This window comes from Barbus barbus, assembly GCF_936440315.1.
Source record: "Barbus barbus genome assembly, chromosome: 27".
Taxonomy (NCBI): domain Eukaryota; kingdom Metazoa; phylum Chordata; class Actinopteri; order Cypriniformes; family Cyprinidae; genus Barbus; species Barbus barbus.
The window spans coordinates 21446796-21471570 of NC_136755.1; the positions used below are offsets into that span (position 1 = coordinate 21446796).

General features: G+C 36.9%; 2 protein-coding genes across 3 annotated transcripts in view; both read right to left on the reverse strand.

The window, feature by feature from the left end:
* LOC306847529 (plectin-like) overlaps positions 1-6081 on the reverse strand; it is a gene marked incomplete at its 5' end in the record, with an annotated part of 107594 nt that extends 101513 nt beyond the window's left edge. Inside the window, 3 exons of one of the 2 annotated variants that reach the window (XM_079381499.1) lie at positions 2018-2299; positions 4968-5005; positions 5886-6081. In XM_079381499.1, the coding sequence (XP_079237625.1) occupies positions 2018-2299; positions 4968-5005; positions 5886-6042 (477 nt within the window). The remainder of the gene's footprint in view (positions 1-2017; positions 2300-4967; positions 5006-5885) is intronic. The other variant, XM_079381498.1, reaches the window with a different exon arrangement.
* A 3850-nt stretch (positions 6082-9931) lies between these two features.
* LOC306847707 (eukaryotic translation initiation factor 3 subunit E-B-like) lies at positions 9932-24563 on the reverse strand. Its single transcript, XM_079381827.1, has 13 exons — positions 24461-24563; positions 23757-23874; positions 23490-23607; positions 23319-23361; positions 23070-23174; positions 22181-22306; positions 21642-21766; positions 21023-21149; positions 19205-19306; positions 13677-13786; positions 12835-12937; positions 11957-12091; positions 9932-11528 (listed from the first exon to the last, which is right to left on the reverse strand). Exons 1-13 carry the CDS (start codon positions 24548-24550, stop codon positions 11490-11492), a joined length of 1341 nt encoding a protein of 446 aa, XP_079237953.1. The 5' UTR covers positions 24551-24563; the 3' UTR covers positions 9932-11489.
* Between the last annotated feature and the right edge of the window lie 212 nt (positions 24564-24775).

Below are 24775 nucleotides of genomic sequence, written 5' to 3' on the forward strand. Positions count from 1 at the left end.
ATACTTTTTTTTAAAGATGTTTCTTATGCTCATCAAGGCTGTATCTATTTGAAAAATACTGAATATTATTTCACAAAACAATAATATTGTGAAATATTATTGCAATTTAAAATAAATGTTTTCTATTTTAATATACTTTAAAATTTGATTAATTCCTGTGAAGCAAAGCAGTATTTTCAGAGTCACACGATCCTTTAGAAATCATTCTAATATGCTGATTTTTAATCAATGTTGGAAACAGTTGTACTGCTTTTTTTTTCATTTTATTTTAATACTGTATTTTTTGGGACCAGTGATATTTTTTAAAAATAAAAAGTTAAAAAGAACAGCGTTTAGTCAAAATAGAGATTTTGTGTTATAATATAAACTATTCAAAAGTTTGGGGTCAGAAATTTTTTTTCTTTATTTTTTAAAGATACTTTAAAAAAGTTTAAAGAAAGTTCAATAAATTTTATTCAGCAAGGATGTGTTAAATTGATCAAATTGATTGCAAAGACTTCTATTGTTAGAAAATATTTCTATTTTGAATAAATGCTGTTCTTTTAAACTTTTTATTAATCAAAGAATCAAAGAAAAAAGTAACACAGGTTCCAAAAAAATATTAAGCAGCACAACAGTTTCAACATTGATAATAAATCAGCATATTAGAATGATTTCTGAAGGATCATGTGACACTGAAGAAAAAAAAAATTCAGCTTTGATCACAGGAATAAATGCTATTTTAAAGTATAGGTATTAAAATAGGAAACCAATATTAGAAATTGCAATAATATTTCACTATATCAATGTTTTTTCTGTATTTTTTAAATGAATACAGTCTTGATGAGCAAGAGAATAATATATTATCAAAACAAACTATTTAAACGGATAGAATAGAATAGAATACAAACTGAAGCAAAACTTAAGCTGAGATCTGTAAGTTAAATATAAAAAAACGTGAACATATGAATTATTCTATAGCTGTCTAAACATGGTTATGAAGTACAGTTTGTACAATACTCTTGTGTGTGACTGAACATGTTTCAGAGTTTTGTTACCCATCCTCCTATTTCCAGCACTTAATCAAGCCACTCTTCTTTAATACATGAGGACATTTTATTTCAGATGTCATTGCGTTTGCGTTGTCTCTCGTGTTGAGCGCACCGCAACCATTGAAGTATTGAGTTTCTACAGCGACTCATTTGGTGCATATCGTTCTCTTTCTATGAAACCTGTCAACCGCATTCACCGGCTCTAACTCTGTCGTGACATCAGCTCTATAGCGGTTTGCCTGAGCATTGCTATTCTTTCCCTTTTACTGGCGGCATTCAATCAAATGGCTTCCCAACTCATTTTTGTGTGCGTGAGGCACATTATTTCTTCTGCGCGGCAGCGGTGGAAGAAGAGCGCGCTCAGCTTAGAGGGAACACTGCGTGGGAGCCCTGTATTTAAGGTAGCCCGTCGGGCAGGGCAGTGATACATTTTGGTAGCCCGACTGGAAAACACAATAGCTCCGGGACGTCGGGCTAGCGATTTTGCGAGCCCTGTACTGTTATAGCTATCTTTTTAATGGGCCAAAAATAACTATGGCTCATATAGGATACAAAGCCATATTCACATTTTTGTCCAATTAAACGCTGTAAAGAAGGGCAATGCTCCTCCTCCTAATGCCAACTGCTACCAGTTAGGAATAGCAAAAAACAATTCATGGTTCATAGCAACTTATTAAATTAAAGACTACTGGAAATAAAATATAGTAAAAGATGTGTCATTAAATGTGAAAAACTGCACTCTTCAAGCAACAGGGTTTCAAGGACATAAAACAAAAGCTTTATGCTGCTTTAGTTATTAAAAAACAATAATAAATTTACATTTACTATTTTTATAGCTATCTCTTAATCTCTATTAACATAAAACACAAAAAGCACCTACAATAAAAGTCAAAACAAATAATAAAAGTTTATGGCTTTTGAACCCTATTAAATATTATTTCTATATGACAAGCGCAGACTTTCCGATTTGCCATTGCCATTCTCACCTGCTCAGCAGATGCTGGAGTCACAGTACCAGGTGCAATGGTGACTTTCAGGTGCCGTTTGTTTCTCTTCCTCACTGTTGTAGAGGGCTTCTCTTCTTTCTCTTCCTCTTTCTCATCCTTTCCCTCCTTTTCTTCCTCATCCTCTGTCTTCTTCCCGTGTTTTTCCTTTTCTTTCATCTTCTGTTTCTCTTGAGACAGAGGGGTTGCCAGTTTGATCACCCCGACGATCCCCTCATTTAGCAGAGCCGCTGAGACACTCTTGTCCTTCGGCTTCTTCTTCCGCTGAAAAAACAGAGAAATCAGCATATTCATTTGAAAGCTGCAATAAAACCTACAACAGGAACCACCTTTCAAATGTTTGCAGGTTAAAATGATTTTAGCAAAGACAATTCTGAAAAGGGTTATCAGTGGGTTTAGAGACTGTTCGGCTATTTCTGACGCCCACTGCCTGGATCACACAAAGGAGTCCTTATGTGACAGCCTGTGAGTGTGATTGAATCTGTCAGGTGCACAATTAGGAGGCCATTTCTATCAGATAAATATGTTTTTAAATAGAAAGCAGGTACAAGAACATTATTCTTGCTAGATTTTATGTCATTACCAAATGAGATTGTAGTGTTTTTACCTAACACTTAAATCCATCTGACATCCATCCTCACTAAGAAAAACTAGAAAGTCCAAATTGAGCAGAGCATTAAAGGAATATTTCACTCAAAAATGAACAATCTCTGAACAGAAATCACTTGCTCACCAATGGATCATCTGCAATGAATGGGTGCCGTCAGAATGAGAGTTCAAACGGCTGATAAAAACATTACAATAATCCACACAACTCCAGTCCGTCAATAATATCTTGGGAAGTGATAAAGAAACAAACTCCTCTACATCTTGGATGGCCAGAGAGTGAGTAAATTTCCAACAAATTATCATTTTTGGGTGAACTATTCCTTTAAATAAACACTACTGTTTAAACACTAAAGGAGGAGAATGGAAATTTGTTTGCCTTGACATCATGGAGACAAATGCAAGAACTAAAGCTTGTTTTTCCTCCCTCACAAGACACATCATGTACAGCCGCAAAAAGTACTTGGAAGCTTAATTCATAACTGAACGTCATTGTATTAGAACCAAGTAACATAAATACATGCATCATACAAATGATGCAAGTTTTCTCAGAACTAACTTCACTTTTCAAAGCCATTTTTGCTATTACTTTTAACTAATGAGTAGTAAAGTTACACTAGTGGATGTAATTAACATATAATCCACTTGCTGTGATCTATTTTAATAAAATTCATACAATTTCAAGTGTCCAAATTCTTTTTGGTGTCACTGCAAGGTATTGCATTTCAGAATCAACCGAGAAAATGCAAGAAATTGTATTGGAAAAATAATGCTTTTTTAAACTCTAATCCGGTTTTTGCAGTACCCAGAATAAATGATTATAGCAATCATCATTTTGACCATCTGCTCCGTAAATTGCACAAATAAATCTAATATATAAACTTTATCTGCCTCTTCTCTCGGGCTGTGAGATAATGTCATTTGGATCTGTTTTTCTTTCTGTCCACTTGGAGGACGGGGAGGAAACAGCCTTTTGTTGTCCTATAACAGTGTGCAGAGACAAAGTGTCTCCATTCATGCAGACAGAGCTATCACAGGCCATCTCTATCCGGCAGTCGATCAAACCAGCATGAACACAAGCCTGCACTGACAACTCACCCACAGACTCAATCATCTTCGTCTTAGAAAGAAATTATTATCTGATCGTCATTTAGAAATTATAAGGAATAGTGCAAATACTGTTTTACTGTGTGCCTCCATATACTGAGAAAACTGTGAGGTTCTAAGATGTTTTTACCTGCGTATACAATCATTTGCATATATAATTATAGCAAAGTAGTACCACAATCAATTACAGCAAGGACATTTTCTACAATATATATATATAAAAAGGTTTTGGATCACAGAAAAGTTGCTGAAAAACCTGTGTAAATTGTTAACAAAAGGCTTGTTTTACAATACTGGCCTCTAGAGGCTGCTGGGTAAAAAGTACATAGTCGGAAGGTATAGGCATATTCGGAATGGCTTACTAGCATTACTGTTTTTGCAGTATGTATGCTACTGTTCAAAAGTTCAAAATATTATTACATTTTAAAATAACTTTTCTATTTTAATATATATTAAAATGTAGTTTATTCCATTTATGGCAAAGCTGATTTTTTTTTTCTTTTTTTTTTTTCCAGTCATTGCTACAGTCTTAAAATAATCTATTATGCTGAATTGGTGCTCAAGAAACATTGCTTGTTATCATCAATGTTGTGTTGCTTAATATTTTTGAGGAAACCTTTGCAACATGCTAGAGTTTTAAACCTTTACCATTACATACTGCTTCAGATACCAATTGAAAACATGGTAAAAGTTGTAATATGCAGTGCATACTATGCAGTATGAAGCAGGCTAGTAATCCATTCTGAACATAACCGAGAACTTATGTTCAATTTTTTCTGCACACTGCACAAAAATCATTAGGATATTAAAGATCATGTTCCATGAAGATATTTTGTAAATATTTCCTACCATAAATATATCAAAACTTCATTTTTGATTAGTAATATGCATTGCTAAGAACTTGATTTGGACAACTTTAAAAGTGATTTTGTCAATATATCTCATTTTCCAGATTTTGCATGCATCTCAACCAAATATTGTCCTATTCTAAAAAAAAACATACATCAATGAAAAGCTTATCTATTCAGCTTAAAAAAATATAAATTTAAAATAAAAATAAAAATGACCCTTATGACAGGTTTTGTGGTCAAGGGGCACATATATGCAATTTTGTCTGGGAAATGGACAAAATGTGTGTTATATGAGAGTCTTGAATACTAATGCACTTAGACAAATATCATATCAGCATCATTAACTTGATAACAGAGCGATGATGTACCTGGCTCTGGTGCTTTTTCTTTGACTGTTTCTCCATGGCTGAAACAGAAACAACAGTATTAAATTAGTAATAGGAAGCTCATGTGGAGGATATTAAACTAGGTCTGCCCACCCGAAATACTGAATATAAATAAATAATGACAAATGCTTGTCAACTGTGCGTCTTGATATTGATTAAAACATTTCATAAGGTTTGTGTATTTGTTTTTTTTTTAGGTAAAAACATGTAAATATAAACACTGGCATAGGTTAGGATTGTGTGCAACTGTCAAAATCCCTGTCACAGTCTTCATTGAAATAGCAAGTTAGAGCCCGCTTTGAACTTTAACCCCAGATCTTAGAAGAAACTAATCATGTCAACTGATTCTTCACTCTTTCAAGCACACATGCATGTCAGACCGTCAAAGTTTTCTTTGAAAACACATGGCTGCTACGTTTATGGAAATCTACAAGAATGCGTTTCATTTATTCAAAGAATACACAACTGACAGATTTCACTGAAAGCTACAATTAGTATGTCCAATTTAACAACCATCGCTTTGTGGTCTCGAAATGGGTATTTTTCAGATCTTGGTTTGGAAATAGCCAAAATCTGCAACGGCTGTCATTGCGTAACATCCCAAGGAACATTTAATTTAGGGATACTGCTTGACAAATAGTAAACTGTGATTTGAGGATTCAAAACGCCCCTTCAGGTGACGTCAAATAAGAGTACATGACAGTGAACACACAACTCAACCACTTTTCCATGCCCACTAAAAGCAGCCAGTCATGAAAAACCAGCATTTTGTTTCCACTGCAAAAAATTTTTTTCCTCCCTCAAACTCTCTGTATCTACTACTGATCTGGAAAGAGCTGAAGAACATCAGCAGGAACTGATTCCAGGTCAGTTGAGTGAGAATAAAAGCAGCTGTATTACCTGAGAGGTATCTCTCCAGAGGGGAGGTGGAGCTTTGGCTTCCCCAGCAGCAGAAGAACACGCTCCAAACCAGGACGGTGGCCAACACCAGCACAATCACCCAGAGCAGCCGGGCCAGAGCCGGGTACGCCAGGGCCCAATCTTGCAGCGTGTCCATACTTAGCCACTTTTCCTCTTCCCTTCTCTGTCTACTCCCTCTTTCCTCTCGTCTAGCTCCTGTGGCTGCTTCTCAGTGGCAGATGGGCAGCAGCTGTGCAAGGCCAAAGCCCACGTCAGCTCTGGAGGAGTGCGTATACGAGCGTGTGCGTTTTCTTCACTGAGCCGAGCAGCACTCGCAACCCTGCCTGGAATATCCAGCAGCCACTCCCAGGGCAAAACATCTCTCACTCACACACACACACACACACAACCTCATTTCATTCCGGCTCTGAGACCTGTAGGTTAATGGTAGGTTGGAGCAGAGAAATGCACCCGAGGTGATTTAAAGCGACAATGTAGTTCACTTACTAGGTGTGTGCGTATAAACACAGAGAGCATGGAGATAATGAATGCAAACAGTGGCCTCGAAATGTGTTTGGACACTTGAGTCACACTTATAAAAAAGATCTTGATGGGAACTGATTACATACAACCACTAAAAAAAGACTGAGATTAGTCATTGCTAAAACGGCTGAGAAAAGAGAAGTTTGTTCTGAGAAGGTCTCTAGAATCATATTCACTTAAAGTGTGACATCCGTGGCTAAACTTTTTAGGCTTGCTATTTATTTTATGACACAATTCATGACAAAAAATGTTCTTCATCCCATGCAAAACTGGATTTGATGCTTTTACTCAGAGGTACACTATTGGTCAAAAGTTTGGAATAATTTGTGTATATGATTTTCTTTGTTTAGTTTTTTAAAGAAATTATTACATTTATATAGAACGGAATTAAATTGATCAAAACTGACAGTAAAGACATTTACAATGTCACAAAAGATTTCTATTTCAAATCCTGTTCTTTGAACTTTTTATCAAAGAATCATGAAAAAACTAAACAATTAAGCAGCAAAAACAAACAATTGATATAAGAAGCATTATTAATAACTGGCACAAATTGAGAACCGAATCAGCATATTAGAATGACTTCAGAAAGATCATGGCTGCTGAAATTCTATTTTGCCATTTCTTAAATATAGTATTAATACAAAACAGTTCTTTTAAATTGTCAAAATATTTCAGTGTTACAGATTTGACTGGATTTTTAGTCAAATATATGAAGTCTTGGTGAGCATAAGACAATCAATCGTAATTATTCCAAACTTTTTAACGGCAGTGTGGATGCATTTCAATCTCTATTTTGACGAATAAACCAAACTGATCAGGTTCCAGGAAACATACAGTAAGTTTTAAACAGCACATTTTCCACAAGCATTTTGTCTGGACTTATATAACATTTTTATTATATAAAAATAACTCAAGGAAAATCTGCCATTCAGAGGAAGCTGGTCATTTATGAGTCACAACAGGATCTTTCCATCTCTGTTTGCTTCTTTGACAACACACCCTGTGTTTTCACCCTCCGTTCAAATTACCTGTTCCCCCCAAAATCAAACACAGATGCCCAACATTCCTAGGTTTTGGCTTGTGTAAACACAGGAAAATCAAGAAGGATTTAAAAGACATGATGATCAGTCAGGCAGCTGGTAATGACTGCTTTGTGGCTGTCTTTGGTGGTGTACTTGGACGATGATGGAAAAGTTAGTCACTGCTGCCACCTACTGGATGAAACCTGAACTGAGACATTGCTTGTGCATATTCTTGCCATTAATGAAATATTATGACCACAGACTTGATACAGATTTCAGAAGCCCTTTTCATTCATTTTCTTGATTGTACACATTTGCAAAAGCAGCATTTTAGTATTTTAGTAACCTTTTAATATTTTTAATTTCAAGTCCTGAAACTAACTTATAAAATTCTCTAATATTTCCAGGACTGTATGACCGTTGAGAGACCGACAAACAAAAAGCATGAAGAATTAATTAATAAAATAGAAAGACTGTTAAAGTACAAACTCTAATTTAAATTAGAAACTATCAGTTATCTATTAAAAATGTTTCTGCAAGTTTAAGAGGTCTCGCATGACAAACATTGGCTTAAAAGTACAATAAATGAACAATGTCCTTAAAGATGAAACAACAGTAGAACTGTTTTGGACACAATCCTTATTATTTGACACCAAAATAACACACTTCACCTTTAACCATTAAAGATATCCAGAATTATGTTGCAGGTAGGGCTGTAGCGATTCGTCGATTTTTAAAAATCGTCGACTTCATTTTGCTCGCGTCGAGACTAACCGGCAAAATACCGGAAGTGGCGCATTTCACGGACGAGAATCCATAAAACACATTTTTAGACTATTTTCCAAGGCTGCATGATATATTAAACCCATTTAAAAATCATAAGCATAATTGTGAATTCACAAACGCTATGATTTAATTAAATAATTATATGCAATGCAGTTCACACAGTGTATGCTCTTTAATTATTTACATGCGTGTAGTTAAGTTTGTGCGTCTCACAGCGGCTCCGTTCACAGTAGCTCCACAGAAACTGTTATCATTTACATGTGGAGCGTCTCAAACTCATCTCTGCATGTTGTTGTGTTTATTATAACGTTCATCTGTGAACGCAACGTGCACCATTTCATCAGATTTGTAAGGTAAATCATTTATAAATCTACACAAACACAGGAGAATACATGGCGGTTTCAAAATAAAAGCTCAAACCCCCACTCTAAGTTTACACGGTTTGATGTCCACATATTAGTTTAATTACAGTGGCTGTAGCATTTCTGTCCTAAAGAAATGGACAAATATTAAAGATTAAGTGTACGTTTGAATTAAATGGTGCTTGGTCAATATTAACAGTAATGTGTAAAAATAATCATCAGGCCGTCGGCGCCCCCTGCAGGCCTTTGTTGTAATGCGTAATCTACATTAGCTCTATTGTTTATAATACATTATGTATTTTATACGGTGGCCGAGATGTGCAAAACAAATCACAATTCTGAAAACAAAATAAATTACAAACGCAAATGCAAATCTAAAAAACAAAATAACAAGTCAGAAAACACAACAACAATTCAGAAAACAACTTTTCTGACTTGTTATTTTGTTTTCGGATTTGTCGTTGTGTTTTCTGACTTATTTTGTTTTTTAGATTTGCATTTGCGTTTGTAATTTGTTATTTTGTTTTCAGAATTGTGATTTGTTTTGCACTTCTTGGTAGGGATGGGTATCGTTAAGGTTTTAACGGTATTACTACTCTTACTGCTTATCGATCCGGTACTTTAACGGTATTCTTATCGGTACTTTTTGTTTTACTTTGTTTCTTTGTTCATATTCTTACAGTATCTTATCTTATGTATATAAAACACTAAAAATGCCTGCACTTCATCAATTTGTAAATGCACCAGTGCGCAGGTATTTTTAGTGTTTTATATACATAAGATAAGATACTGTAAGAATATGAACAAAGAAACAAATTAAAACAAACATACAATAAAACAAACACACAAACGAAATGAAATAAACAGTGCTTTCATTTTTCCATGAAGGTCTACTAATATTAATGTTCAGGTAAGTAATAGTTACAAAAGTAATCAAATGTAAATGAGCACTGCATAGTTTTCACTGTATGTACTGATAGATTTATGTTTATTAAACATAAATTGTTTATTAAACATAAATCAAGTTTATTAAACATAAATCAAACATAAATTTTGTTCTTTGATTAACATTGATGGCTCAAGCTCCAGTCTGATACTTTAAGACAATATACTGACACGCATCGGATTTTCTCCCAACTGTTCTCGTCCACTTAAAACATAAAAGTGAAGACTCTCATAACCGGCCATTTTGACACATTGTGTATTTTTTGGCATATTTTTGTGTGTTATTTCGACGCGCCCGAAGCTCAAAGTGTACTTTGCTTGTCCGTTTTGGAGCACGCAGGCACACGCGCGCACACACATTTCAGCCTGGGGAACAGCAGATTGTACTTTCAACGTTTTACTATCAAATATGTCCTGCAATGTAGCAACAGTAAAGACGGAATTTTCTAACAATCACTGATTGAGCTGATTCAGATAAGTTTTGGTTCCGAGGAACGAATCCGCGCCGCTATGAAGAGAAGGGAGAAATGCGGCTATAATCCTTGGAAGCCAAAATCGAAAAAAAAAAAAAAAATACTTAGCTTAATATAACAGCCACAGGCCTAAAGTGTGAGCAGATGTTTGAATAGTTGGTCCTCTCTTCTATCATAATTAAACAGGACTTTCATGTTGCGTGTGCTGAAGCTCCTCAGCGTGAGCGCGATCTGGCTTCTGAATTGCGAATAGCAAAAATGCATCATAAACAATAAATGTATGTGTGTTTTCTTAATTTCTCCAATACCGACAGAACAACCGATAACGTCAGAGTTTATCGATACTCCGGTCTTTCATAATTTAGCCCCGAGACCGATTTAATACCGAGTTTCGGTACCCATCCCTACTTCTCGGCCACTGTAATTTTAACAGTTTTGTTCAATAAAACCATATGATTTCTTGCTTTTGATACTTTATTTGAACTAATTATTATTGCATCATTGCTATTATATATTATTACCACAAAAAAAAAAAAAAAAAAAAAAAGTTATAGGGCCCTATGAAATCCGTTTTATTTCCAAATTCAGTTTTTAAAATTTTATTAATCGAAAAGCCAGTCTAATTAACTGAGTTTTACAGTTTTATCTGTACCAAATTCTGTTTTCCATTATTTTCTGTTTTCCATTTTAATTGTTCCATTAAATTTTAATAATAAAAAGCATATCCAATTAACTAATTTTATATTAAAAAAAGTATTTTTTCAGAAATACTGCACATTCACATTTTTCACCTAAATAAATTCTGGTAAATAATATTACTGGTAAATAGTTTTTAATTTTAATATTAGTAGACTAGAACACGTGGATATGTTGTCATTCTCACACTATAATACTGAACTGTGATTTCAGTGATTTGGACTATGAGATGGACACTAGGCTTCTCGCACTCTATGTTGCACTTCACTTTTGAAAAAGGATTTCATAGAAATTTGGACTTAATTTGGTTTAATAAAATATTTGTAAGTAAAATTGTTGATTTTTTTTGCGTGAAATTAATCGTTTAGATTAATCGAAAAATTAGTCGATAGATGAATCGAAATAAAAATAGTCGTTAGTGGCAGCCCTAGTTGCAGGATCCTTGAAAATGTGTTCAGAAACACATTTCCACTGTTTATTGTTGCGTTATGACGTTCAAAACAATGACTCACATAAGAGAAAAAAAACATGTCCTTTGAGATTAAACAGAACTGGAACAATTAATAAATCTTGCCTGGTAAATTCCTTCCTTCATACAGAATACATAAAATTCACGGCAGCATCCCAGAACTCCGTAGCTCTTATCATGCAGGAAATGTCAGTCTTTGTCAAATGATCCTAATATAAAACATGGCTAAATAAAAGATAGTTAGTTAAATACTAAGATGAGGTTGAGGAGTAAGATGATCCACTGTTTGCCTCGTTTTTTCCAGTCTAATAGAAGCCAGTGTCTTGAGCCGCCCAGCTCGGTGTCTAGAAAGAAATGGAAGAATATTAGGGACATCAAAGATGCAGCATATACAACAGAAGTTTGCTCAAAATTATTTATTCTATTAAATGTTTGACAAATATTTTAAATGGTCAAAATTCAAAGTGTCTTCAAAGTGAATATCAAGCAAAATACAGGACAGGATATATGACGTGAATTACTTAACTGACATAAAATCTGATTATTCAGACATTACGCTGAGTCTGGGCTTTGATTTGGGAGTGTGCAAGATATTTTGAGGAACTGTACGCCGACTAATGCTGGCTAATATTCAGTTAAGGAAAAATGCTTCAATGTTTAAAAGCAAAAGTTTCCCAGCACACTCATTTCTTGACGGTAATGACTCCAATGAGGCTCGGCTGAAAGAAAAACTCATTAGTTCAGTCTGCATTGTTTGCTTTGGGTCCGGTACCTCGTTCCTGCTGCTGTGGCTGAGCTTCTTCTCGATGTTCACGGCCAGCATCTGACTGCGGAACGACAGGCTCTTGGTCTTCTCAATCACCTGCTGATACGGCGACACGGCGTTGTTGCCCATCACCACATGACCCTGAGTAGAAAACACTCATCAGGGAGGAGCAGCCAACCATTAAAGACTTTAAAAGAACACTAGTATAAATTATCAAAGAACTTTTCCAAGTATTACAACGAAAAAGTAAAGGCTTTAGAGGATTTAGTGGTTCAGCATCACTTAGGTTTTATAATGACTTGCAAAACTTTAGACAACCATTTTTTAATGAATTACAGCTCCTATACAAGCTTTTGATAAAATCTTAGGCAATATTCTTTAACAAACAAACAAAAGGCAAGAAAACTAAAACTGACTTATCACTTTAAATCCCAGTTAAAAAACGATCAATAAAATAAAAAGTTTGTTTATTTGGTAACACCTCACAAGAAAATTTTATGTTAATATTATTGATTCAACAGCTTATGCGAAATATGTAATATTTTTAACAGCATTAATCTTAATTTCCTCAAAAAGATTTTTAACATTTCAGTATAAATTAACATACTGTACTATGAACAAACATGATTTAGCAATGAAAAATAAAATGGTTACATATTAACATTAGCCTAGGTTAATAAAAGCTGTGAAAAGCTGTCAAAAGCAAAACTTATAATTTCATAAAATAAAAAAAAATTTCTAGGCTATGTGCACCTTTAGTTACACAACATGCAAACAGTGTTTGTATGCACCAGCCCTCTTTCACTGTCGGAGGGAGTCTAGTGCATCTCAATCAAATGGGCTTTGTGTTTGGACATGTGTTCTGCACCCCAGAGCTCGCTCACCAGTTTGGAGTCAATTTTGGCATCCAGTCTGGCATTGCGGATCAGGTTTACGATCCATCTCTCGGCCTCCTCAGGGGTCATATTCAGCTTATCTGCCAACATGCTGCCCAGAGACAGGAAGAGCGATGGTGAGAGGGAGAAAATGAGAAATACAGAGATTGCCTGAGGTCAACAATAAGCTGTAGCTCTCGTCTTCAAACAAGAGTTCGAACAGTCGCAAAATCAATCGGTGTGATAAACATAAGCTGATGACGAATTAAGTCGCACAACCATCTCTACGATAAAATGTGAAAACAACAGGATTTCTGACACAAACAGTGCTTTTCAAATAAAATGTCAACAAACATCAAAATAACATCTGTAACAGGGTTATTACAGTTAACAAACCATAAAACACTTTTGTTACTTGAAATGTTAACTGAAATAAAAATATAAACTTTCAGCTAGTTGCCAAGGAAAGACTGTTTATTTATTTAGTTTAACTTGATGTTCTAAAATAAATAAATCTAAATTAAAAATGATATAGTAAATCAAAATCTGTATAACAAAAATGTAAAATTAAAATGAAAACAAGATCAAAACAAAAACTAAACGATTAGTAAAAACAAAGCACTTCTCTCTAAACACACTCTTGTACTTGCATCTATTGCAATCTTGCTTTCCTTCAAGCTGGTTCTTTTGAATGTACACTATTGTGACGTCGCTCAGCTTTTGTCAGATTTGGCTGGAATACATTGATCCTGGCAGCGTGTTGAATCATTGCAGTGCGGTATGATCTTTTTACAGAGCTAAGAGGATTAACACACTAGTCTATCAGGATTACTCCTGGGAGGCGGTGCTACCTGATGCTGATGCACTGATGGATCCGGCAGAACGTTTCGAAGATGAACAGCCGTGCATTTTCAATGAAATCCTCCAAGCAGGCCACCAAGAAGAAATCGTTCACCAGCACCTTTAAAAGAATACAATCCATTCAAATAACCTGCTTTGAAAGTTGTGTAAATGTTATTGATGGTCCACTGAAGGGCCTTGAGACTGAATTATGTACTTTTAAACAGTCTGTTTAAAATTAACTTGATTTTCTGTTTTTTAAAAAGTACTACTGGTCGGTGCTGATAGCCTTGTGGGCATAGCAGTTTTCCTGTTTTTTGTTTCTCAAATACGATCAGTTTTACCAGGGATGTCCTGCTGAACATTCGGCAGAACACACCACAAAATCTTTTACCGGATTTTGACTATTCGGACGTTTTGCTGGACATTGTAGTTAGCGGAGCCGTAGCTCTGGTCAAACGCTTCAGGACGCACAGACGGGGGAAGCGAGCCGGCGCGCTTGTGAAGCCTTGTCAGCGCGGATTAAGAACGGCGTTGCCTAGCATCCATCTAGCGAATCTCCACTCTCTACCCAACAAAACGGACGAACTCCTTCTGCTCTCCCGGACAAACAAGGATTTTTCAAACTCTGCTGCTCTGTGTTTCACGGAAACCTGGCTGAATGGCGGCATACCGGACAGCGTGCTACATCTGGCTAACTTCACGCTGATCAGAGCAGATCGCGGCGCGGAATCAACGGGGGAAAACGTGCGGCGGCGGGACGTGCTTTTACCTCAATGAGAGGTGGTGTACAGATGTAACTGTTAAAGAAGATGTGCTGTTCAGATCTAGAAACGCTTTTCATTAACTGCAAGCCGTTCTATTCGCCACGGGAGATTTATTCGTTCATTCTCGTGAGTGTTTACATTCCACCGCAAGTGAAAGCGAGATCAGCTTTACAGAAACTCGCTGATCTGATCACAGACACAGAACAAAAACACCCAGACTCTATTTTAATCATTCTTGGGGACTTTAATAAAGCAAATCTCTCTCGCGAACTGCCAAAATACAGACAGCACATCACATGTCCCACCAGAGAGAGTAATATATTGGATCACTGTTACACAGCGATAAAGGACGCATATCACTCTGTCCCACGAGCAGCTTTAGGACTCTCTGATCACTGTTTGGTTCATCTTATACCGACCTACAGGCAGAAACTTAAATCTGCAAAGCCTGTATTAAGAACTGTTAAAAGATGGACTAATGAAACAGAGCCTTTACCAGCCTGTTTCTCTCTCACTGATTGGACTGTTTTTGAAGCTGTTGCAAACGATCTGGACGAGCTCACAGAGACTGTAACATCTTATATCAGTTTCTGTGAGGATATGTGCCTTCCCACCAGGACTCATTTAACCTACAACAATGACAATGACAAACCATGGTTCACTGCTATCAGGCCAAAGAAGATGCTTACAGAAAGGGGGATAAAGTCTTGTATAAACAGCCCAAATACACACTGGAAAAGGAGATCAGAGTGGCAAAGAGGAATTATTCTGACAAGCTAAGGAACAAATTCTCTTCCAGTGATTCTGCTTCAGTGTGGAAAGGTATGAAAGATATCACCAGTTACAAGACACCATCCCCCAGCACTCTGGAGAATCAACAACTGGCAGACAATCTGAATGAGTTCTACTGCAGGTTTGAAAAATCACCCCACATCCGCCCTGAACACCTCTCCACACAACCATTCACACCTCCAGCAACCCCCCTCTCCCCCTCACCTACAATTCAGATCAGCGAAGATGACGTGCGCCAGGTCTTCAGAAAGAACAAAAGAAGGAAAGCACTAGGTGTGTCACCAGCAGTGTTGTGCAAGTTACTTCCAAACTGTAATACATTATAGATTACTTGTTACTGTTATTCAAAAGTAATTCCTTACCTTACAATGTTACTGTCTCAGAATTGTAATGGGTTACATGACTCTTGTATTAATTTTGAGTTACTTTCACCAAAATAACTACAGAAGTAGAACTTAACATTCTAAAATAACAAAATGTACTAGAGCCCTGCACGGGCCTCAAATTTAGGCCCTAGATCGGCCTGTGTCTGACAGCTTATCAGAATTATGACAGAGCCCCTCTTTTTTTTTTCCCCTTCTCCCAAAACGCCTCGTTTCATCTATTAAAATAGTTCAGTTTTGTAGGCTATGTAATGGCAAAGTGTTTATATTTTGTTTTGTTTTTTTATTAAGTTCATTTAGAAAAACGTTGGAGCATTTTTTGTTCGATAAATAAGTTTTTTCTTTCTTATAACGACCAAGCGCCCAGCAGCAGACCGGCAGGCTGATCATAGTTTATGTTTGATCAATTTAGCCTTCTCAAATCATAATGACTTGCCTAAAATAAAATCTACAGATATACTAAAACAGTTCAAGCGAGCATATAACAATGTTTAAACGTTAAACCTAGATAAATGTGTGCTGCATCCGATAGTTTGTGCGGAGAGTGGAAGCTAAAGCGCAGGACATGGAGGCACCAGCGCAATCAATTGCAGTTTTTTTCAATGGAAACAACTTACGCCATAATTTTTGCTAATAAAGGTAAGAGTAATACATCATTTGGAACTGTAAAGGGTCTACTTTTATTTGTTTGCACTCACAATATCAACAAAAAGTTGTGCTTTTATCTTGAACAGGAGCGCTTAACAAAAATGAACCGAAAGACAGCGAATACATGCCTCACAGACATGTATTCGAATACATGCCTCACAGACATGTATTCGAATACATGCCTCACAGACATGTATTCGAATACATGCCTCACAGACATGTATTCGAATACATGCCTCACAGACATCTATAAAAAGCTTTAAATTACTACTTAACGAAAACTCTTTAATATAATCTTTATCCATGAAGATGCACTTCTCTCTAAAGGAACGTCTAATGAGAAGATGGCGAATCCTTACTATTTCCCCCAGACACATTCATGGTAATTACTTTTGCTGGGGCTTTATGGCAAGCTTTATTGTGTATATTTGACTATTGGAACTCTTCAGCTGTGCTGACGGCTCGCTGCTGCTGCGTTTCCACCAGCGAGGCAATTTTTTTCATATTTATATTTTAGACATCCATCAATTATTGATAAGGAAAAGCCTAAAACAGGCCCGAGGACCGGCCCGCGTCTGAACTAGGTATGACATGAATATTGGCCCAAAGTTTGGCCCTAGGGACTTAAAAAAGTCAGAGCCTGACATTAAATAATTTTTAAAACATTAAATTTTGAGCTAAAAGTGTGTTGTAACAGAAGCGTTACTGAACATGTACAGAGTAAAATATTACTGAAAATTGATTAGTAATGTCTTACACTACTGCGTTACAGCAAAAAAGTAATCCGTTACTGTAATGCATTACTTTTGTAAAGCGTTACTCCCAACACTGGTCACCAATCTGCCTAAAAATCTGTGCTGACCAGCTGGCCCCCATCTTCACACAGATCTCCAACAGATCACTGGAGCTGTGTGAAGTCCCCTCATGCTTCAAACGCTCCACCATCATCCCCATCCCAAAGAAACCCAAAATTACTGGGCTTAATGACTATAGACCCGTGGCTCTAACGTCTGTGGCCATTAAATCATTTGAAAGACTGGTTTTAGCTTATCTGAAGGCCTCCACTGGACCCTTACTGGACCTCCTGCAGTTTGCCTACAGAGCAAACAGGTCTGTGGATGATGCAGTCAATATGGGACTGCAGTTCATCCTGCAGCATCTGGACAGACCAGGGACACATTTAGTCCATTGTGAAAAAGGCCCAGCCAGCTGAGGAAGTTCAACCTGCCACAGGACTTGCTGAAACAGTTCTACTCTGCCATCACTGAATCCATCCTCTGCACTTCAATAACTGTCTGGTTCAGCTCAGCTACCAAATCTGACCTCAGAAGACTACGGAGGGTAGTCCGTACTGCTGAGCGAATCATTGGTACAACCCTCCCCACTCTCCAAGAACTGTACTTATACAGAGTGAGCAAAAGGGCTGGTAAAATCACTCTGGACCCCTCACATCCAGCACACTTTGAACTGTAACCATCTGGTCGACGCTACAGAGCTCTGAGCACCAGAACGACCAGACACAGGAACAGTTTCTTCCCTCAGTCAATCCATCTCATGAACACTTGACAATAAACGCGGAACACACAACACTATCATACATTATTTATTCACCACACATACTTATTTTTTCATTTCAAATTTGCACATATCAGACCTGTACACACATAATTGTCTATATTATATATTGTGTTTTTGTTGTTTTGTACATTACCTATTAGTATATTATTCTTTTATTATCTGTGTCCTGTCGCTGTCTTTCTGTTGCACTGTGGAGCTTCTGTCATCATAACAAATTCCTTGTATGTGTACACATACCTGGCCAATAAAGCTCATTCTGATTCTGAATCCTGGTTCGAGGACCTTTCCCGATCCTGCCCCCCCCCCCCCTCTCTCTCCCACTTTGCTTCCTGTTAGCTCTGTGCTATGCTAATAAAATCAAGAAACACCAAAATCTTAAAAAAAAAAAAAAAAAAAAAAAAAAAAAAAAAGTACTACTGTTATTTAAGAATAAGTTGAAAGTAAAAAAAAAGCAGCATTTATGTAAAACTGAATTTTTTGTAATAATGTAAAAGTATATAAAGTGTAAATTTTGAACAATTTAAATTATCAATTTCTTTAAAAAAAATCTTCCTGATCCTTCGCTTTTGAACGGTAGCATATTTATTTCAGGGGTGTTTCCTCTGAGTAGGCAAGGGAGGCAGTGCCTAACCAAAATATCAGATGAGAAAAAACTCATAGTACAAAAAAAAGTAAATATTACAAAATAGAACATTAATAAGTGTAGAAATTACTTTATTCTAAAGAAACGTTGTCCAACAACGACACCAGCAGGTAGTTACAGCGCAAGCCCGCGTCTCTTTCGCCTTCTCTGCGCCTGTTGAGTTTTATCAGACCCTCTAAAGTGTGCACTGAGTTTGGTGGGGAGTAATTAAGAATGAATGGGGAAAAGTCGCATAAGAGGAGGCAATGCCTCCATCGCCATATGATTGGAATGCCCACTGGCATTAAAGGGAAGACTAATTTGTAAAACAAAAAAAAAAGGAAGTAAACAACTCGCACACTAATATATATATCAAACAAATCCCTCAGGCGTAAACTGAAACTATGGTGAAAAGGCAGGGGAGATTATGTTTTCATAGGTCTGAATGCTGAACGCTCCCTCTGGCCCAACTAGGCCACGTCTAAGAGAGGAGCTGCCTCATAGCTGTAGGTCTGAAAACTGACAGCAGAAATGTCTTGAAAAGCCTAGTGGGAAACAGCAGTAAATTACAGTAGACAGGGATTTTCAGTGCATGAATGGACCTATGGCTCCAAGCAAAAGGATGAGAGCTCCAATCAATGCTCATCTCCAACCAATTCAAACATAGGGAAGCAGTGTATTGAGGAAATCACAGGAATGACAGCCCTGGTAGCTGCATTACACACACACAGCGGGTGATGAAACCTTACCGACTCACACTCCCTTAGTTTTTTCTGAGCGCTGTCGAAATCAAAGTTAACGTAGAGACACTCCACAAACTCTGTGATGGGATCCTTGTACGTGTACGACTCCTGTAGAGAGAGCAAAAGCAGAGAGGAACATTAATCTTGTGCTAATTTGACAGCAAGTGCCAAAGTCACGGGTATCAATGTGGCAGTGCCCCAAGAAGCACTTTAAAACAGACGCTAATTCACCAGCTCTGAATCAATACTTAAAAGGAAGCAGATCTAGCATGAACGTAATGGCATGCAACAACGCTTGTCGAGCTAGAAACCTTAAAGGCGAATCTGTGAGCTCATTCATCTGAACCACAAAAAGGGCAATCTACTGAAATAAACTCTCTCGGCTCAGATGCGCCTTTCAAAAAATCACTTCTGTTTTGTGCATATTTCTGTTTTGAGTATGATGTTACTTCTATAGTTCACATTTAACATTCAAATCTGAAAGCAGCATGCGCTGGTGTGGTCTAGGCCAGGGGTTTTCAAACTGTGGGTGGCAGAGTGGGACAAGGTGTCACTTGGCTGCAGCTAAATTTGCGTTTCAATGACACACACTCACACAGTTCAGTTTAGGGCTGCACGATATAGCCTACTAACATTTATAACGAATTGCAATATTCTTAGTGCGATTTTTGAATGCGTTGCGTGTTTTGAAGTGCGAGCGCGAACGAGTTGTAGTAACAGTGAGGGTCTCAGAGCAACGTCATTATTAAAAGGCTTGTTTTGTCCGCATTATTAATGATAAGAAACTTGCTCACTTTAAAGTGCTGTATTCTGCATAATGTTGCACACAGGAAAATTCAAATGTTACGAAATCTGTTTTATGTAGGCTATTCTCATTCATTTCTATCGTATGTTTGAACTCGGCGCTGATTTTGTTCCTTCATATGCATTTGGCTACTTACCAATAAGGAAACGGTCTGTAAAAAGCATTTCACATATACGGGTTGTAACACTACATTTAAACATTTCCACATAATAACATTTACGAAATTTCGTATGATTTCCTTGCCATATCATCTCTATAAAGAGAAAAAATGTGCCAAAGTTCAAAAATCTTTTGAGGATATTGCTGAACATTTAACCAATACAAAAGTACATTTCTGACTGAAGTAAATTTGTCATCTTGGTTTTTAGTATTTATTTAAAATGAGACACGTTTATTATTTTTACCTATTTCACAATTATTTTAATTATAATTATCTCCAAACTGTTTTAGATCTGCTTCGTTTCTTATGCTTTGCTAAAAAACGTGTTGGGTTGTGCGTTTAATATTTTAAAGTCTGTAAACAAAGAAATTAAAACTTAAATATTAGTGAAATTTTACAGTTGTAGAATTGTGACCCATACTTTGAATTTGTGCTCTGCATTTAACCCATCCAAGTGCACACACACAGCAGTGAGTAGTGAACACACACACACACACCCAGAGCAGTGGGCAGTCATTTATGCTGTGGCGCCCAGGGAGGCCCCCAGCTTAAAGTAATGTCAACTGTTTTTTATCTAAACCATTTTGGTTGGTCGTGAAATAGATTATACTTGTCTAGGTGGGTCGTGGAATGGAAAAGTTTGGGAACCCTGGTCTAGGCAATCTGACAATCAATCAACGCAATAAAATCTACACATGAATAAAGAAACATTTGTGAGATTACATTTCATATATGGCTAAAAAACATGTCTGGCTGGTGTTTGGCTGACATGACCCTAAACCAGAGTAATTATATTCCCACTAGTCATTTAGGCAATCCATTGTCTAGTTTTTCAGAGATCTTCAGAGATCATGCTGACCTGTTGGATGACCTTGACCAGGTCTTTGAGGACCTGTCTGCGCTTTCTCACGTCTTTGTTGGTGATTACGGCCGTGGTCAGGTAACGCAGAATGTGAGGGCACATGGTCTGGATTGCGTTCAGGTACCTGAGAAACAGACAACAACCATAATTTTTTTCAAAATACTTTACTTTACAAAATACTAGCAAAAAGCAAATTAACAATTAAAAACCAGAGTTGGAAAAAAAAAAAAGAACCAGTGGACACTTTGTCAACAAAATCTGCTTTGATTGGTTCCAGTTTTAATATTGTATCACACTGGCCCTTCAAACACTCAACACAGACTGCGTCCTCTTCAAAGTGCTCAGACCAAGCAGCGCTCATTATACGGTCACACAAACATGCACCACTCCCCCTAAAAAAAATGAATGCTTTCAACAGCGAATCTCGTTAATTGCAAATTTTCTAGCTTCCCTCTCTGAAGTAATTGTTGCAAGCCACTCGCACTTCCTGGTAAGTCCCTTAAGCAAGTGACATAAATGTTATGCAAATGTAGTTTGTTGCACTTCTACATTCTTTAATGAGCAATTTGAGAGGGCTTGTTATAGTGGAAGAGGGAATTTCTGTAATCGCACTCACTGGGGCTGATAGAGGAACAGCTCGATGATGTTGTCTCTGCCTTTGGGGTGGTTAAAGAAGACAAACAGAGACCAGTGTATAAGCCACATCCTCTGCTGCAGCGACTGAAGAGGAGAACTCACCGACTGAACCGAGGCAGGAAAGAAAAACAAGGTTTAATTAAAAATAGGTCAACACTGTTTCAGTCTTATTCATGTCACAATGCTGAGGCTACATTACAACCATGGACTAGCAAAGCAAACGAGGCTGCGGTAAACCCACACGCATCCATCTTTAACTTCACCGCAAATAAAAATGCCAAGTGTTTACGTCTCAGAGCTGATGCAATGCAAATGTCATCCCGGTCAATTTTGTGTGTATAGTTGATTGATTGGTCGACGTCTGCTAAAGGACTGTTATATCTGAGCTCAAAGGAACATGGGTGATCCAGCAAATTAACCAGTGGGAAGGATATTGGATTTCTTCAGCTGATGAAATACAGCCGCAAAGCTTCTATTATACAGGGAGACAGAGGTTTAAAGGATGCCAGACAGACATACGTTGTTGTCGATGGTCTCTCGTAAGCGTGTCAGGTCTTCCATGGCTGCCTCCCAGTTCTGCATGAGGATCTCGGATGCCAGTTTACCCCAGAGAGAGCTCAGAGCGTTCCTGTCCGTCGAGGGAACCTGGTCACGACAGAGACATAATGTCAGTATTAATTTCTCTGTTATTTTTCACAGTGAAATCTCATAGGTACAAAATCGCACTCTCATAGCTATAAATTCTCTGATATATTGTTGCTTTAACAAGCATCGTCATGTCTTAATTAGTTACGACACAATAATAAACCTACAGCTCTAAATTTTTAGCAGTTCTTCTTACTCATATCTTCAGTTTCACATGATTCTTTAGAAATCGTTCTAATATGCTGATTTGGTGCTCAATAATTTGTTTGTGATACTTTTTACAGGATTTCTTCATTTATTTAACATGAATCAATTTAATATATCCTTGCGGACTAAAATATAAATTTTTGCAAAATTTCTAACTGACTCTAAACTTTTGAATAGTATGTGGTTTAAATATCACAAATAATTTTTTAATTTAAAAATCTAAATATATTTTATTTAATAAAAAGTTAGACATAACCTGGTATAAGCGAAGCTATTTTTGCAATATTTAAAACATAGCTCATTTAAAAAGCATAATACTTTGTTTGGGTTAGGGTTATGTTCATTTAATGACCTTTTTAAACATCCAAAGGTACTGTTTCCAGTTGTTTGTTCAGATGAATTACTAAAAACAAAAACTGTTAAAGCACTCAGTAAAGAAACAAATTAACTTGTTCCTTCATTTCTGCCGAAGGCTGTAATTTCAGAGCCTATTTCACACTTCACAAACTATATAAAAATAAAAAGGATAAAACACTAGCGGTCTTGTTGCACTTACGAGCACACGGAAGAAGTAAAGATACTCTGCGGCCCCTGAGTAGTTGCCACACTCATACTGGAATTTGGCGTAACGGTACAGCGTATCCAAATATTCCTGACGAAACTGAGGGAATAAACAGAGACAGCAAATCATTGCTGGAATGAAATATTCAACGATGCAACAAGTTGGTAATTAGCTTCCCTGAAAATAAAAACCATATAATTGGATTATAACTGGTTATAGTTTGAGGCTTGTTGCAAAACTTACAGCATGCTTGTCTGCTAAATATTCAAACAGCATCCTCCCATCTCTAAGGAAAAAAAAAAGTGTATGGTAGTGGTGACTTCACATATGCTAAGATGCTTACATAACAGCCATACAAATTAAACAGAAATTCTATTTCAAGAAGCAGGAAACAGTAATATGACGACTGCAGACCTGGTGGACTGCATCTGTCTCTGCGTCTCTGGATCTTCAAACATCTTCACAATAGGCTCAGTTTCAGACTGGAGCTGCTTCAGCTGGGCCACCACTGTGGTTCTTTTCTCCCTTAATGCTGCAGAGTACAATTACTATATGTAATATACATGCAGCGTATAGTACTGCACTCTATATGATGTGAAAATCTCCATTCTTGATCTGGATATGCTTTTATTTAACTCTATACTCAATGTATATTTTCGGCAGGAAGGGAAAAGCACTTACAATGTGGAATCTCTTTGTCAGCATAGAGGTTCTTATATACATCCATGGCAAAGTCCACCATGTTAGTTTCACTGAGAAGCTCCAGCTTCCCTTGGAGAAGTTCCTTCTCATTGTAGATCTGAGAAAACAAACATTAGATTTAACAGCACTATATCAGGTTTTCTGAATATACTGAAGAGGACTTATGCAGCATAAAAACAAGACTTTATCCAAACGCACTGAAATATTACATCTTGTAATTTAAGGTAACGTTAGTTGTACCAACTGATGATATCTTATATCAATATAACGTTACCTAGATTTTTACACATACCACAATAATTAATGACGACAACATTCACGTTAATATTTATGGTATTTACGTGATACTTAAAGAAAAGCATGATATTATAACACAATAACAGTGTGTCCCAGTAACGTTACCATGGTAACTTACTGTAGAAACACAAAGAGAGTTCAGAGCTGCAGAATAAGAATTCATACTTTAAACATAGCTGATCTGTTAGGAATAAAAATCAATATTAAATGAAATTATGTCTGTAAAGAGGTCATTTCTATTTAATATCAGATACGAAAAACAAATCATTTTTCTAGATCAGCTGACTGTTCGCCACACGTGGTGCTGCCCATTTAGCGACTACTAACCAAATAAGTATAACCGAACAACAAAGCAATACTTTACACTGCTGTAATTTATATATTACCTCCTTGACAGACAGAAATTCTAGCAGCGGAAAGACCAAATGCCGATCTAAAAAATGTGCGATCTTGGTGGTCAGATCGTACTCCGCCATTTTGGAAATGAAATGAGCCTTTAAAAACTTTATTTAAACAGTGAAGAGAACAGTGACCTGCTGTACCCCTCAAGCACTATCAGCCAGTTGGAAAACTGAAATTACTCATACTTTGTTAATAGATTGGTTTTAAAACTGTTTTTTGTTTCTGTACAACTCTAACAAATTCATACAGGGCCTGCTTTCGTTTTTATGGCATTTTGATGAAGGTTGGCTTTAGAATAT